Source organism: Dasypus novemcinctus, chromosome 10, assembly GCF_030445035.2.
Source record: "Dasypus novemcinctus isolate mDasNov1 chromosome 10, mDasNov1.1.hap2, whole genome shotgun sequence".
NCBI classification, from domain to species: domain Eukaryota; kingdom Metazoa; phylum Chordata; class Mammalia; order Cingulata; family Dasypodidae; genus Dasypus; species Dasypus novemcinctus.
In genome coordinates this window covers 84,811,999-84,829,735 of record NC_080682.1, presented here as the reverse complement: position 1 = coordinate 84,829,735, position 17,737 = coordinate 84,811,999, and the positions used below count along the sequence as shown (strand labels likewise).

Sequence of the window (17,737 nt, the reverse complement as noted above, 5' to 3'; positions counted from 1 at the left end):
AATGTACTCATCAAATGCAATGAATGTACCACATTCATTGGTACAATGTGGGAGGAGTGTGGGATTGTGGGGAGTGGGGTATATGGGAACCTCTTATACTTTTTAATTTGACATTTTGTGTGATCTATGTACCTTTAAAAAAAAGATTAAAAAAGAAAGAAAAAAGAAAAAGAGCCCTTATCTCTTGCAGTGGAAGAACAGACATAGCTGAGTGGCAGGCTGAAGATATAATTGTTAGAGTTGTAGAGAAAAGATGTTTGCATGTTCGGTCAAGACAGCTATGTGAGGGTCAGGATCCTGGTGGGGAAATCTGGAACCCTGAATGAGAGATAGAGACATCTAGATGGATACCCCTGAGGCTGTGGGTCCTGCAGCTTCCCTGATCCTCTGGGCTTGTAGAAATGGCCCCTTCTTCCTAGTAAGAGCTTCCACTTCCAAGTAAGAGCTTCCACTTCCAATGTCCTACAAGGCAGAAGGTGCACCCACACCAAAAGAATAGTAGGAACTAATTATCCTGTATTCTGGCAGGATGAGAGGAATACTCTTGGGATTGGATTGGGAGGGTGCTTGATCAAGGGAAGGTCAGACTGCATAAGCAAGAATTCAGTGACTTAGCCACTTTCTTGGGGGACAGGATATCCAGGACATTGTGGGGGCCATTATTCTGCATGTAACAACTGGTGTGTTTCTACTTTAAGTATATTATTCACTCAGAGATTCCTTGGGGCCAATACAATGCCCAGCATGTGCTAAATATTTGTTACATATTTGTTGAATAAGTCTGATTCAAGTAAAAATTTATTAAGAATTCACTTTGTCCTGGGTACATGTAACATATATCATTTCAATATGTGTCCCCATTTTATGGAGCAAACTCTCTGCTGGGGTGGCTCTTAGAAGACAGAAAAAGTGATGGTCAAAACTCAGTGAAGTGGAAATACCTGAGTTCCTCTGGCAGCTGAGGGAAGTGTACATGCTAGAATTAATATATTGTCAAAGTCCAGTGATGGTGGCTAGCCAAGGGCACTTGAAATGCATAAAGTTGAGGAGATGGTTAATAAAGCCCAGGGGAAAAATAGATGGGCAGCCAAGGCGGGGTCGTTGCCCAATGAAAAGTCATGATCCCTTGTTCAGTTCCCAGGCCTGAGCTAATTTTCAGAACCCACTGACTGAAGAGGTGGCCAGGTTCTAGGAGGAAATCTGTAGCAAGTATATATTGCAATGATTCCTTCAGGTTTTTTTTTTCCCCAAAGGGACCTATGGCATTTGGGTGATTGTTCACTAGAGAAAGGAGGATAACAAGATACTTTGAGAACTAGTAGTCAGAAGTTGAGATGAGATTGATACCTGAAGACTCAAAGTGTCATCATGGCCCCCCCTCTCAAAGTGGGGAGCCTATAACGGCCAGGTAATAAATGGAGTACTGGCAATCTGACTCACAGTGGACCCAACTTGTCTGTAAACTCACCTGTAATCCTTTGCTTTGACAGTTAGATTAACTCCCACAGTGGGTCTGTGGTCTGCTGGGTAAGAGCTATTATGGTGGAGAAGGCCAATGGGAACTTTTCAAACTGCCTCTCCCCTAATCTTTGACCATGCCCCTGCCCAAGATAAAAAGTCAAAAATAGCATTTTATGCCAGGGGGGTAAAGCAGAGATTAGTGCCACCATTAACAATTTAAAAGATGATGGAGTCGTGGTCCCTATTATTTTTCCATCTTATTCACCAGTATGACCCCTGCAGAAATTGGATGGATCTGAGAAAGACTGTAGACTTCCTTAGACTTAACCAAGCCCTAATTTCAGCTGCTGAGCCAGACGTGGAATCATTGCTAGAGCAGATTAAGACATGGCAACCTTTTGACATATTTTTTTTTCCCTTTCTCTTCCAATTAGAAAAGAGGATCAGAGACAGTTCACATTTACATGGGGTGGAAAACAATATTCATTTATAGTTTTCCCTCAAGGCTATATTAACTCTTTTGCCCTCTGTCATAATATAATCTCAAGAGATAAGGGCCATCTGGGCTTCCCACAGAACACAGCACTGCTCCATTACCTGGTTTACATCATGTAAATTAGGCGGGATGAGCAAGCAGGGCCTAGTGTGCTGGAGACCTCCACAGTGTGGCATATAAAACCAATGAAGATCCAAGGACCTGCCCCTGAATTAAGTTTTGCGGAGGTTCTTTTGGTTAGGGATATACCAGGATATCCCCTCCAAAGTAAGAGGGAAATTGCTTCATCTTGTATCTCTTAACACAACAAAGAAAGTCCAGTGCAGGTAACTCTCTTTGGGGTTAGATGCAATACAAGATACATGGAAGGCTGCCAGTTGTAGGGTGGGTCCCATAATAGGAAAAGGCTCTGCAGAAGGTCCCGGCTGTAGTGTAAACAGCTCTGACATTTGGGCCATACAGTCTGGCAGACTCGATGGTGTTGGAGGTTAGCAGTGGGAAAGGGAAAAGATATAGTATGGAGCTTATGGCAAGACTCAGTGGGAGAATTCTAATGCAAAACCCTGGAATTCTACAATAAGGGCATGCCACCCCAGCAAGACTTTCCCATCTGTGGCAGGGAATTATATATTAAAAAAAAAAACAATTTTATTGAAACATATTCACAAGCCATACAATCCATCTAAAGGGTACAATTAATGGCTTTTGGTATAATCACAGTTGTGCATTCATCACTGCAATCAAGATTACATTTTCATTACCCCAAAAGAAAAAAAAGCAGTCGCTTCATAATCCCTCTATCTATCCCCTGCCATATCTAATTCCGTCTCTATAAATTTATTTGTATTTACATTTTATATAGCGGGAGTCAATATGTAGTACTTTGTGTCTGATTTCTTTAACTTAGCACAATTCTTTAAAAATTTTTTTATAATTGATGGAAGAATATTAATATATTACTGTTCCCTGCAGTCCATAATTTGTTTTAGGTGTATTTTGTCCAGATACAACCCTATTATTAACATCTTGTAATAGTAATGTGCATTTGTTCTATTTCATGGAAAATCATTCTTGTATTTGTTATATTAACCACACTCATTGTCCATAAGACGGTTCACTATGCTATCCAGTCCCATGTTTCATCCTTTAACATTCTTTCTAGTGACATACACAACTTTAAACTTTCTCTTTCAACTACTGTCATACCCATTTTTTAACGCTAATTGCTAATTGCAGTCACTATGATGTGCTATTATTACCTCTGTCCATTTCCAAACTTTAATAGCCTTTTTACAAATTCTGCACAAATTAAGCCCCAGCTCCCCATTCTCTATCCTCTTTCTATATTCTGGTGACCTATATTCTAGCTATTAATGTTAACTCCATGAGATTGTACATTATATTTTGTACGTATTAGTAAAGTCATTGTATACAAATGGACAAATATTGTATATTTTCCATTTGTGTCTGGTTTGCTTCACTCAAGGTTTATCCATATTGTCATGTTTTATGACTTCAGTTCATCTTACAGCTGAATAATATTCCATGGTATATAATTACCATAATTTGTTTATTCATTCATTGACTGATGGACACCTGGGTTGTTTCCATCTTTTGCAACTGTGAATAATGCCACATATGAATACTGGTGTGCAGATGTCTGTTCATGTTCCAGCTCTCAGTTCTTCTGGGTATATACCTAGTAGTGGGATTTTCAGATCACGTGGCAGATCTATATTTAACTTCCTTAGGAAACACCAATTTTCCACAGCAGCTACATCATTCTACATTCCCACCAAAGTGAATAAAGCATTCCTGTATCTCCACATTCTGTTTAATACTTGCAGTTTTCTGATTTTTGAAATAGTGGCCATTCTAGTAAGTGTGATTTGTAGTTTTATTTGCATTTGCATTTCCCTAATAACTAGTGATGTTGAACATTTTTTCATGGTTGTTTTTTTTTTTTTTTTTTTTCTATTTCTATTTCTTCTTTGGGAAAATGTCTATGCAAGTCTTGTGCCCATTTTTTTAATCAGGTCATTTGTCTTTTTATCGTTGATTTGTAGGATCTCTTTATATAGCACAGATGTTAAACCCTCATCAGATATGTGGTTTCCAAATATTTTCTCCCATTGAGAAGGCTGCCTTTTCACTTTCTTGACAAAGTCCTTTGAAGCACAAAAGTGTTTATTTTTTGGAGCTACCCCTTTTTTTTTTTTTTTAAAGATTTATTTATTTATTTAATTCCCCCCCTCCTGTGGTTGTCTGTTCTTGGTGTCTATTTGCTGCGTCTTGTTTCTTTGTCCGCTTCTGTTGTGGTCAGCGGCACGGGAAGTGTGGGCGGCGCCATTCCTGGGCAGGCTGCTCTTTCTTTTCACGCTTGCGCGTGGGGCTCCCTCAGGCGGGGGACACCTTGCGTGGCACGGCACTCCTTGCGCGCATCAGCGCTGTGCATGGCCAGCTCCACACGGGTCAAGGAGGCCCAGGATTTGAACCGCGGACCTCCCATATGGTAGACGGACGCCCTAACCACTGGGCCAAAGTCCGTTTCCCTGGAGATACCCTTTTATCTATTTTTTCTTTCATTGTTCGTGCTTTGGCTGTAAGGTCTGAGTACACTCCTCCTCCTACCAGATCTTAAAGATGCTTTCCTACATTATCTTATAGGATTTTTATGCTCCTGGCTTTTATATTTAGTTCTTTGATCATTTTGAGTTAATTTTTATATAGGGAGTGAGATAGGGGTCCTCTTTCATTCTTTCGAATATGGATATCCAATTTTCCCACCACCATTTGTTGAAGAGACTGCTCTGTCTCAGCTGAGTGGACTTGGTAGCCTTGTTAAAAATCAATTGACCATAGAGGTGAGGGTCTATTTATGAACTCTCAATATTATTCCCTTGATCTATATATATATATCTTTATACCAATGCGGTGCTGTTTTGACCACTGTAGTTTTGTTATATCCTTTGAAGTCAGGAAGCATTGAGTCCCCTGACTTTATCCTGCAATTTTAAGATATTTTTTTGGCTATTTGGGATTCCTTACCATTCCAATTAAATTTGATAATTGGCTTTTCCATACTGTAAATTAGGCTGTTGGAATTTTGATTGTGATTGTGTTGAATTTGTAAATCATTCTGGGTAGAATTGACATCTTAATATTTAGTCTTTCAATCTATGAAGACGGATGTCCTTCCATTTGTTTAGGTCTTTTTTGATTTCTTTTAGCACTGCTATGTAGTTTTCTGAGTAGAGGTCTTCTTTTACATTGTTGGTTAAATTCCTAGATATTTGAGTCATTTTGTTGCTATTGTGAATGGATTTTTTTCCTTGATTTCCTTCTCAAATTGTTCATTATTAGTGTATAGAAGCACTACTATTTTGTTTTGCTGAACTCATTTATTAGCTCTAGTCTTTTTGTTATAGATATTTCTGAATTTTCTAAATATAAGATTATGTCCATGTGAATAGTTAGAGTTTTACTTTTACTTTTCTGATTTGATTAATTTGTTCTTGCCTAATTGCTCTAGCTAGAACATTTTCTAGCACTATGTTGAATAAAAATGGTGGCAATGGGCATCCTTGCCTTGTTCAGGATCTTAAAAGGGAAAGCTGTGAGGCTTTCTCCATTAAGTATGATGTTGGCTGTGGGTTTTTCATATATGCCCTTCATCGTGTTGAGGATGTTTCCTTCTATTCCTATTTTTGAAGTGTTTTTATCAAGAAAGGATGCTGGATTTTGTCAGACGTCTTTTCTGTATCAACTGAGATGATTATGTGGTTTTTCTCCTTCGATGTGTTAATGTGGTATATTACATTAATGGATTTTCTTGTGTTGAACCACTATTGCATACCAGGAATAAAATCCACTTGATCCTGGTGCACAATTCTTTTAATATGCTGTTGGATTCGATTTGCAAGTATTTTGTTGAGAATTTTTGCATCTATGTTCATTAGAGAGATTGGTCTGTAATTCTCTTTTCTTACAGTATCTTTATCTGGCTTTGGTATTAGGATGATGTTGGCTTCATAAAATTAGTTTTCCCTCTTCAAATATTTGGAAGAGTTTGAGCAGGATTGGTATTAATTCTTTTTTGGAATGATTAGAATTCACCTGTGAAAAATTCTTGGGAGGTTTTTGGTGACTGATTCAATCTCTGTACTTGTGATTGGTTTGTTGACATCCTCTACTTTTCTAGAGTCATTGTAGGTTGTTCGTGTGTTTCCAGAAATTTTCTAGTTTGTCTAATTTGTTGGCATACAGTTTTTTAAAATTTCATTTATTTCTTCTGTAATCTTTCTTTCTTTCCTTTTGCTTGCTTTTTGATTACTTTGCTGTTTTTTCCCTAACTCCTCCAGGTGTTCGGTTAGGTCTTTGATTTTTACTTTTAGTGTTTTATTCCTTTTTTTTTTTTTTTAGGAGGTACTGGAGATTGAACCCAGGACCTCATACATAGGAAGCAGGTACTCAATCACTGAGCTACATGCACTCCCCAAAGAAAGTATTTTTTTTTAATTGTTTGTTTTTAGGAGGTACCAGGGATTGAACCCAGGACCTCATATGTGGGAAGAACCACTGCAGCTACATCTGTTCCCTCTTCCGTTTTAATATAGGCATATAGGGCTATAAATGTCCCTCTCAGAACTGCCTTTGATGCATCCCATAAGTTTTGTAAAGTTGTATTTTCATTTTCATTTGTCTTGAGATAGTTACTGATTTCTCTTGCAATTTCTTCTTGGACCCACTGATTGTTTAAAGTGTTGTTTAGTTTCCATATTTGCAAATTTTACCATTCTCTGCCTATTACATTTTCCAGCTTCATTTCATTATTATCAGAGAAAGTGCTTTGTATAATTTCAATCTTTTAAAACTTATTGAGATCTGTTTTCTGACCCAGCATATGGTCTATCCTGGAGAAAGATCCATGAGCACTTGAGAAGAATGTATATCCTGATACATTGGGGTACAGTGTCTGGATATGTCTGTGCAGTCTAGTTCGTTTATCATATTTTTCAAGTTCCCTATTTACTCATTGATCCTCTGTGTTTAAGTCTCCAACCATTTTTGTAGAGATGTCTATTTTCTCCCTTTAGTTTTGCCAGTGTTTGCCTCATGTATTTTGGGGCACCCAGGTTAGGTGCATAAATATTTACAATTATGTCTTCCTGGTGGACTGCCCCTTTTATTGATATATAATGATATATCAATATATATAATGGGAAGCGGACTTGGCCCAGTGGATAGGGCATTCATCTACCACATGGGAGGTCTGCAGTTCAAACCCCGGGCCTCCTTGACCCGTGTGGGGCTGGCCAATGGGTAGTGCTGATGTGTACAGGGAGTGCACCCCATAAGGAGAACCACCCAGTGCAAGAGAGGGTGCAGCCTGCCCAGGAATGGCGCTGCACACACAGAGAGCTGACGCAGCAAGATAATGCAACAACAACAAAAAAGAAACACAGATTCCCATGCTGCTGACAATAACAGAAGCGGACAAAAAGAAGAGCGTGCAGCAAATGGACACAGAGAACAGACAACTGGGGTGGGGGGGGGGGGGGAAGGGAGAGAAATAAATAAAATAGATCTTTAAAAAAAATTAAAGTCTGTTTTGTTTGATATTAGTATAACTACCCCAGCTCTTTTTTGGTTACCTGTTTGCATGGAATATCTTTTCTCAACCTTTCAGTTTCAGCCTATTTGTATCCTTGGGTTTAAGGTGAGTTTCTTGTAGACAGCATATAGATGGCTTATATTTCTTTATCCATTCTGTCAGCTTGTATCTTTTGACTGGAGAGTTTAATCCATTAAGATTCAATGATATAACTGAAAGGCATTACTTACTTCAACCATTTTATCCTTTGGCTCTCATATACCATATCTTATTTTTGTCTTTTATACCCTTTTGGTTAGCCTTACTGATAATCCTCATTTCCTCATTCTCCTCCAACCCTCTCTTTTCTCATCTTCTCTTTTCAGGCTGCAGAACTCCCGACAGTATTTCTTACAGGGCTGGCCTTTTAATTACAAACTCTCTTAGTTTCTGATTATTTGTGAGTATTTTAAACTCACCTTCATTTTTGAAGGACAATTTTGCCAGAAAAAGAATTCTTGGCTGGCAGTTTTTCTCATTCACTATCTTAAATATATCATACCTGTCTTTGGTATTTGCCATTCTAAGTATCTCGAGGAGGTCTATTCAGATTTATTGTTTAGAGAATATTGTACTTCTTGGATGTGGATTTTCATGTCTTTCATCAGAGTTGGGAAATTTTCATCCATTTTTTCCTCAAATATTCTTTCTGCCCCTTTTCCTTTCTCTTTTCCTTTTGGAACTCCCATGATGCCTATGTTTGTGCACTTCATGCTATTATTCAATTCCTTGAATGCTTGCTCAATTTTTTCCATTCTTTATCTGTTTTTCTGGGTCTTTTCAGTTTCTGATGCTCTGTCCTCTAATTTGCAGATTTTCTTCTGTTTTGAATCAGTTGAATGCCTCTAATATACTTTTAATCTCATCCATTTTTGTCTTTCATTCCCTTAAGATGTTATTTTTCTGTTCAAGCTTTCAAATTCTTCTTTGTGCTCAGTCGGTGTTTTCTTCTGTCCTTCATCTCTTTAGCCATATTTTCCTTTAACTTTTTGGATTTAGAAAATTTATTTGAACATCACTCATTAGTTGTTTCAAATCATTTCTCTCATCTGGCATTTTATTTTCTTTGGGGCCATTTCTTCTTATTTCTTAGTATGGCTTGTAATGTTTTACTGATGTCTATGCATCTGATTATGATGGTGAGTTAACTCTGAAGATCAGTTTTCTCACTTGCCCAGGGTTTTATTGTTGATTGACTCTGTGTTACAGTATTTCTTTTATTCTTGGTTCAACTTATTCTAGGTCTTAAAATTTCCCTTGTTTAACTGGCTAAAGCAGGGCTAAGGACCCACTCATGGGGTGCAGACCAATTTCCAATGGCCTTGGGGAGGGAAGCAGCAAAGATGCCAAAAAGCCTTTCTTCCCCATGTCAAGGTGTACTTTCCCGGCCTTCCAGCAGATAGCAGTCTTCAAGAAACCTTTCCCTCAGTCCTGGGGAGAGGGGGTAAGGGGAGAAGGGAGTGTCAACCTCCACTGGATGGGTGGTGCCTAAAAAATGTCTGTGGGAGTTCCCCCTCTGTGCCAGCTATTCACTGGAACCCAGCAACCTCCTTCCCCTCACAGCTAAGACTTGCTCACAGCTAAGACTTGAGGAATGAAGGTCATCCATATACTGACACTGTGAGCACACCTCACATTCCATCCCCCAATCCCACTTGCTTTCCTCCTGATTGAAACTTAGGGATGCAGCAGGGGTACAGGGATGGCAAGTCGTTTGGAAGGGAGATCTGGAACTAAGGAAGGGCCTAAGCACCCTCTAGACTGAAGAAACCTGTTCAGGTGGCCCTGCTTTGAGCCTCTGTGGGCTCTTAGGGGCCATTTTCCCTCACTCACAAAGGGATACTTGATGTCAAAGAACTAAGAGGCTCAGCCCTGAGAAAAGAAATGGCATTTACTGTTGGCTAGACACAGAGATGTGGCCAAGGACCCCAAGGTAAACAATCACTAAGGTCCCTAAGGAGGAGGGTGCCTACGTGGTCTTACTCTGGCTCTCTAGGAAGGATATATGAAAGCCCCATGGGAAGTATTGTCCAGAACAGAAATCACTGATTGTCTATTTGTGTTGCTTAACAGTTCTTTGAAGCAGAAAAATTTGCTATTGAACAAGGGTTCACTTCATTCCTACAGTTTTCACAAATTGCCACATACCATAAGTGGTGAAACTCTGACCCAGAAGAGGTAAGGAATTTAACCAATTTCACAGAGCTTATTAGAGGCAGAGGGTGGGGAGCGGTGGCAGGAACCAGAACCTGGGCCTTAGGTCTCTTACTGAATGCTGCAGCATTGTGTCCAGAACTTGGAACCTCATGCCAGCATGTTCAGTATCTGTGGTTACTTCCTGAGCAAAGGGCAGGGATGACATCAACAGAACCATGGCACAAATTGGGTCACATGGTTTTATCACTGAACCTTTAGTTGGTGTATGAATCCTGAATGCTGTCCCCTGAGTACCATTCACTGTGGAATGACCTTTTATTGCACAGTAAATGAGGGATGATTTTCTTAATAAATTTAATTCCAGGTGGTTAGTGAATGTAAGGCTTGTAATACCTCAAGAAAGTTAAAAGAATCCAGTTACAAAAGAAGCACTGTGTACAGTCTCAAAGAGCTGAAGGTACAATGAGCTCCATATTTTACAAAGTACAAAAAAGTTCATATACAAAGAAAAATACAATGTGCAAAAACCATTTTCATAGGTGGCAATTTATAAAATGAAAATGATAGAAAAGTCCTTCATTCTTGTTATTCCCCAATTTCTTATATATTAACACAGTTCTATTTCCTAATGGGTAGATAACTTTAAATTTGAAGATCTGATTTACTTTTAAACGAAAAAGACTCAAGTGGTTTTTTTTTAAAAAAAGGGAATGATAGTTAATTTTACATTAAATTATAAGCAGACTATCTGAAAAACAAGGATATAGAAATCATATATACATATTTTGAAACATTAGTTTGATATTTAACATATTAACATTTCAAAACAAATGCAATGATCTAGCTACCTATGACTCTAGTTGGTGTCAGTGGTTGTAGCAGAGATGTTGTTTCGGTTTGTTGTGAGCAAACAGCATTTCTCAGAGCTTAAGCTTAACAAACACAAGGTTATCAAAAGGAAAGAAAACCTAAAAACAGGTCCTGCTTTTCATATGCAGAAATGTTGTTTGGGTACTCAATCATACCACAGTCCTTCTGCTGTCTGCACAGCCCTTGCCACAGGTGCTTTGTGGCCATAAATAGGTGGCCTCTGACTTCCAACATCTTTTCATCAGGAATTCAGTGCAAGTGTTTGTTTTGTGGGTTAGTGCATTCAACTTTTTGTTTTTGCACGCTATTTTGCATAAGAAGGGAGCAGAAGAAGACAAAGAAGATCCTCAGAGCACCTCTGCCCTAGAGGGCCCAGTGGAATCAGTGTTTGGAGCAGGGTTTTCCTGCATTAGCCTGGTGACTGTTGCATCATTCTCTGGACAATCCTTTTCCATCAGAATAATCCTGCGTGCTCCCCCCTTTGCCTGCCAACTGAGTCCTGGTGCCTCTTGCTGTGAACCCCAATGGCAGAGCAGGGATTATGGAGGCAACTTTTGGCAGCACCAGAGAACTGAGCATCTCTAAGGTCAGACAGTAAGAGTAGGTGCTTCTTATGGGAAAACCCTTCTATCTAGAATGTGGGATGACCTCGGAGCGTTTCGAGGTTAGCTTGTCAAAAAGTTCTCCAAGGAAATCATGACCTTGGAGAACAAAAAGGACCTAGTTTTCAAGAAAACTAGTAGTTATTTTGCCTAGGGAATGGATGATACTTGGCTCAGGAGGCATTATTCTGATCCCTAATCACTAAAACCCTATTAGAACAATTTAGTGCAAGATGCAGGGAGCACCTGGTGCTCTTGATCAGATCTGTGTGACACAACCATTCAGGTTAGGTAGACAGAGCAACTGCTGAAAGGGATGAACTGGGTAAGGATGGGCAGGAAAACCTCAGGCCCTGCGATGACTCATCAGAACCAAAGAGGATGTTCTCAGTTCCTCGAGGATCCATGCTCTTTTTTTCTAAATGGCATCTCCTTCTTCTGTTTGGGCTAACCAAGGGCATCAGGCATCAGAGATACAGCTCTGTATCCTGTCCATCCATTGCTGGGCACTCTGTCCATCCTGGGCACAGAAGTTATACACACGTTTGCTGGTCTTGAGCTATGAAACCAAAGGACAGAGATATCAAATTTGAAAGGCAGAGCTGTTTTATGGCTTTTTTCAAGTATGTGAATCAATTCTTGCAGATTTCCCTTCCCATTGTGCCCCAGAACCTCTGTCTTCTCTCTCTCCTCTATTACCATACTGCCACTGACTTTACAGTCACTTTACTTCTCTAGTCCCCAAAGTCAAAGGGGATGTTAATAAAAGGGCACTGGCAGAGAAAGGAGACACACTAGGAGAGTCTTCTTTTGGGCCTTCCTGAAGCTTTCTTTGACTAAGGATAAAAGAAAAGTCAGGAATAGCCCAGTCAAAGCCTATGGCTTCTCCCACACAAGGCGCCAATGTAGTAGAGGTGTCAGGGCAGTTCAAGGGAAGCCTGAAATTCATCCATGCTTTGATGAAGCTGGCCTTTGTGCTCCCATATAATCTCCTTCTCTAGTGTTCAGGTGGGGCTACATAGGAAGTCCAGAGTCAGAGAAATGGCTTCATGGTCTGAGCAGAGCCTTAGAGTATAACTGTGCTCCTTATGAAGCCCTACTTCTATTGTTCTTGAGAGCCCTTCTTGACTCCAGGGAGTAGACAGGTTTCATTTTATTTGTGTGGCCCATAAAATGTCTCAGGGCCCACTTAGGGCTGCTGAATACGTTAGGGCTGAGAATGAGCAATTGTGACCAAGGATAGTCTTTTATAGATGGCCAAACAAGAAGACTATTGGCTATGCAGGGAAGTAACATTTGTTCTTGAAAGTAGGTGGTGACTGAAATAATTAACATTTAACAAGGAGTTAATCTGCTTCCATATTTTGAGGGATATCTTTGTGCAAAGCAGTATAGCCTGACTGAGACATCTGGAGAGCTAGGAGATGTCAGGCTTAGAGATCAGGAGTACTGAGCCCAAATTTTGTAGCAATTTCCAAAGCTAGGGGGTCTGTGACCCATGTACAGTCACCATTAATTGCTCTAGGGTTCTCAGAATTCTTCGAGGCAGTGGATTATAAGCAATCAGGTACACACAGAGCCAAGAAAGGAGAAATAAGACTAACTTACATCAAAGAAGGCTTTGTCACTGGTGTGCTTTGGGGCTCCCAAACTGGGGCCAGCAGGGATGACCATTTCTACTTCTGCCAGATCAATATGGCCTTTACAGCTTGTGTCCTCACCTGAGTCATAGTATCGCAGCTGGAAACAAAAGGATACAGATGGGATAGAAATGATATAGAAAGTGAAAGCAGCACGGCTTTTCAAATTGTATTTGAATACCTTCCTCTATCTACATAAGTAAATGTGAGTATATGTGTGTATGTGTGTGTGTGTGCGTATGTATATATGTGGGATATGACATACTTCTGTTGGGACAGCACTGGATTGAGAGAATTGCACGATGTCCCTGAGTTCCCACTGTCTAAATCCTCTACTAAATTGGGAGGTTTTAAGTGCAGAGACTGTTCTCATTCATCTCATTGTTCCCAAACCTGAACACAAGAGTGGATAATAAATGTTGTGAATGAATTTTGAATGGTTGAGTCCTTTCCTTTTTCTGGGACTCATCTGTAAAATGTGACTTCCCTCATGATGGTTTGGAACCTGTGTGATTCAGGAACTCCTAAGCCAAGAAATTACAAAAAAGGGGTCCTGGACTGGTAATACATAGCAGATACAAAAGCAAAACTACTCTTAATCCAGGGTACCCAGAATTCCAATAGATAAAGCTCTACTTAAGATGAATTCATACTCCAAAATTATAAAACACAACAGAAAATGATGTACATGTGAGTGTCAGCAGACACACCAAATAGAATTAGATACGAAGGACATCTGATAATAGGCTTATTGAATAAGATTATAAAGTATTTACATTTAATGCAATTAAAGATGCAAAAGAAGGCATAAAATGTGAACAAAATAACCTAAAACTATTTTTAAAAGGTAAGTAGACTTGAAAAAGCAGCAAATAGAACCTCAGGAATTGAAAAGTACTCATTGATACAAAAAAATTCAATGGACAGGTTAAATGGATAAAAACTGTTGAAGAGAAATTAGCAAACTGGAAGACAGTTCTGAGGAAATTCCTAAAGGTAGCTAAAGAGATAAGGATAAGACAAACATGATAGGAAGGTACAAACATGGAGGAAGGCATTTAAGAGGTATGGTGGCTTGAAGCTATTAAGTACCCCCCAAAAACATATTCTTAAATCGAATCCATTCCTGTGGGTGTAAACCCATTTTTGCAAGTAGGATTTTTGGATGCGGTTACTTCAGGATGGGTCGTAATTCTATTACTAGAGTCCTTTATAAGAGAATGAAATTCAGACAGACCAAAAAAAAAAAGACATGGAAGCAAGAAGCTGAAATCAACAAAACCTGGAAAAGAAGGAAGAGACCAGCAGATGTTACCATGTACCTTGCCATGTGGCAGAGGAGACAAAGAGTGTGGCAGCCCATCTTTGGGAAGAATGCCTTGATGATGCCTTGATTTGTATATTTTCCCAGCCTCAGAATCAGAAGCAAAAAATTCCCATTGTTTAACTTAACCCATTTCATGGTATTTGCTTTAAGCAGCCAAGGAAGCTAAAACAAAATTTTTATAAAGCGTGAAAGCATTCATTCATTCATTCAACAAATATTTTTGAGCACCAATCACAGGGCAGCCACTGTTCTAGGAATTGGGGATATAGAAGGAAATATATCAGACAAAAATCCCTTCTTTCATGGATCTTACATTCTAGTTGGGAGAGACAACAATTTAAAAAAAAGTAAAACACAATATGTTAGTGATAAGTGCTTTAGAAAAAATATTTTAGAGAGAGGTAGCAATTTTTATTTTTTGTTTTATGACTCTACCTTGATTTATTTATAGTGCTTTGACTGTATCACTTTGTATAGTTTTCTTAGTGATAGCTATGGATATTACAAAATACTCTTGACCTATCACAGTCTACTGGTATCATCATTTTACCCCTTCAAGTGAAGCTGGAAACCTTTTTTCCATTTAGGTGCCTTACATTCCTCTCATTTAAATAGCACTGTCTTGAATGTCAGATGGTGTTATAATTTTTGTTTCAATCATCAAATAAGATTTAGAAAGCTCATGAGGATAAAGATAACCTATTGTATTTGCCCATATATCTAATTTTTCTGCCATTCTTGTTTCCTTCTTGATGCTCTAAGATTCTTTCTTTTATCATTTCCTTTCAGTTTGAAGACCTTCCTTTAGCTATTCTTTATGGTAAGTCTGTTAGAGATAAATTATTTTACTTTGCCTTTATCTGAGAATGCCTTTTTTGCTCCTTCATTCCAGAAGGATAGTTCTTCCAGATATAGAATTTCTAGTTGACAGTTCTTTTCTTTCATCACTTGAAAAACATTGTGCTACTACTTCCTTCTGGCTTCCATGATTTCAGATGAGAAATCCACCATCATGTGATTTGTCATTTCTCTTTGTTGCTTTCAATATTTTTTTCTTTATTTTTAGTTCTCAGAATTTTAATTATGATGTGCCTTGATGGCTGCCTATCCCAGCTGGGCATTGCCACACCATTGTTTTCACCTAGGATGTGGCAGAGAGCTAAAAATATCCTGCCTTCTCGAAAACCTTCCTTACTGGTGGGGACTGGGTGCTGCTGAGGAGAGGGGAGCAGTAATTTCTTTCTTCCTGGAAAAGGCAGAGTGTGGCTGAGTGGTGAGAGTGGCTTTTGATCAATGAGTTTGAACTGTAAGGCCTGACTCTGAATACTTGGTATGGAAGGAGCACTTTCCCAGACACTGTTTTAGTACTGTCCAACTGATGGTGGTTCCAGTGAACATATTACCCCCCTAGGGTTGAGGGGAAAGGTTTGTTGAACACTGATCTGCTGGCAGGTCAGGAAAGTACACTTCAGGGAAAAACTAAAAGAGGCTTTTTGGCATCTTTACTACCCCCTACTCCAAGGCTCTTGTAAACTAGTCTGTACTCCATTAGTAGGTCCTTCATCTGTTTTTATCAGATAAACAGAGACAATTTTAAAGACCTAGAATAAGTTGAACCAAGCATCAAGGAAGAGCCATAACACAAGGTCTGTCAACAATAAAATCCTGGGCAAGTGAGAGAAAAGTGACCATTAGAGTAAACTCACCATGTAATCAGATGCCTAGACATCAGCAAAAAATTGCGAGCCATAGGAAGAAACAGAAAAATATGGTCCCTTCAAATGAACAAATTAAAATGCCAGACGAGACACAGGATTTCAAACAGTTAATCTATGATATTCAAACAAATCTCTTAATTCAAGAAGTAGAAGAAAAATATGAGATGAAGGACATGAAGAAGACACTGACTGAGCACAAGGAATTTGAAAGCTTGAACAGAAAAGTAACAGATCTTAAGGGAATGAAAGGTACATGAATGAGATAAAAATACATTGGAGGCACACAACAAAAGCTTTGAAACAGCAGAAGAAAAAAGCAGCAAATTAGAGGACAGAGAATCTGAAATTGAAAAGAACCGGAAGAACAGATAGAGAAAAGAATGGAAAAAAATTAGCAGGGGCTGAGGAAACTGAATAACAGCCTGAAGTGCACAAACATGCATAATGGGAGTTCTTTAAGGGAAAAGGGGCAGAAAGAATATTTGAGGAAAAAATGGATGAAAATTTCCCAATTCTGATGAAAGACATGAAAATCTATATCCAAGAAGCACAGCATACTCGAAACAGATTAAGTATGAATAGACCTACTTGAGAAACATACTTATCAGAATGGCAAATGCCAAAGATAAAGAGAGAATCCTGAAAGCAGCAAGAGAAGAGTGATTTATCAAATACAAGGGAAGTTTAATAAGACTCAGTGCAGATTTCTCATTAGAAACCATGGCGGTGAGAAGACAGGTATGATATATTTAAGATACTAAAAGAGAAAAACTGCCAGCCAAGAATTCTTTATCTGGGAAAACTGTCCCTCAAATTGAGGCTGAGTTTAAAATAGTCACAGAACAACAGAAACTAAAAGAATATTCATAAACAAGAGGCTGGTTCTACAAGCAAAAACTAAAGGGAGTTCTGTAGCCTGAAAGGAGGCTTGAAGGAGAGTAGAGAAATGAAGATTATCAGAAAAGGGTAACCAAAAGGGTAAAAAGACAAATAAAAATAAGAAATGAAGTATGAAAGCCAAAGGATAAAATGGCTGAAGTACTGCCTTTACAGTAATAACATTTAATGTTAATGAATTAAACACCCCAATCAAAAGACACAGGCTGACAGAATGGATAAAGAAATATGAGACATCCATATGACTCATCTTAGATCCAAATATACAAATAGGCTGAAAGTGAAAGGTTGAGAAAAGATATTCCATGCAAACAGTAACCAAAAAAGTGCTGGGGTAGCTATACTAATATTGGAAAAAACAGACTTTAAATGTAAAAATGTTACGAGAGGTATAGAAGGTCATTATATATTAATAAAAGGGGCAATCCACCAGGAAGAAATAACAATCATAAATATCTATGCACCTAACCAGTGTGCCCAAAATACATGAGGCAAACACTGGCAAAACTGAAGGGAAAAATAAACATCTTTACAAAAATAGTTGGAGACTTCAATATTCCACTCACACTAACAGATAGAACAATAAAGAAACAGAACTTGAACAATGTGATAAACAAGCTAGACCTAATAGACATATACAGAATATTGTACCCCAAAGCAGCAGGATATATAATCTTCTCAAATGCTCATGAAAAAGGAAAAACTAATTTCAAAATAATCAGAAGGAATGAAATAAGATTAGAGCAGAAATAAATGCTCTTGAGAACAACAACAAACAAGAGCATCAACAAAACAAAAGCTGGTTCTTTAAAATCAATAAAATTAGCAAACTCTTAGCTATATTAACAAAGAAAAAAAGAGAGATGATACAAATAAATAAAATCAGGAATGAAAGGGGGGTATTACTATTGACTCC

The 17,737-nt window shown here is 38.7% G+C and overlaps 1 protein-coding gene across 5 annotated transcripts in view; it reads right to left on the bottom strand.

Moving 5' to 3' along the window:
- Window positions 1-10,104: 10,104 nt before the first annotated feature.
- The window catches only part of SBF2 (SET binding factor 2), a 685,940-nt gene continuing 678,307 nt past the window's right edge, over window positions 10,105-17,737 (bottom strand). For all 5 annotated transcript variants that reach the window (XM_058305757.2, XM_058305758.1, XM_058305761.1 and 2 more), the window contains 2 exons: window positions 12,848-12,979; window positions 10,105-11,798 (listed from right to left, as the gene is read on the bottom strand). In XM_058305757.2, coding sequence (XP_058161740.1) covers window positions 11,700-11,798; window positions 12,848-12,979 — 231 coding nt within the window. In that variant the 3' untranslated portion in view covers window positions 10,105-11,699. The remainder of the gene's footprint in view (window positions 11,799-12,847; window positions 12,980-17,737) is intronic.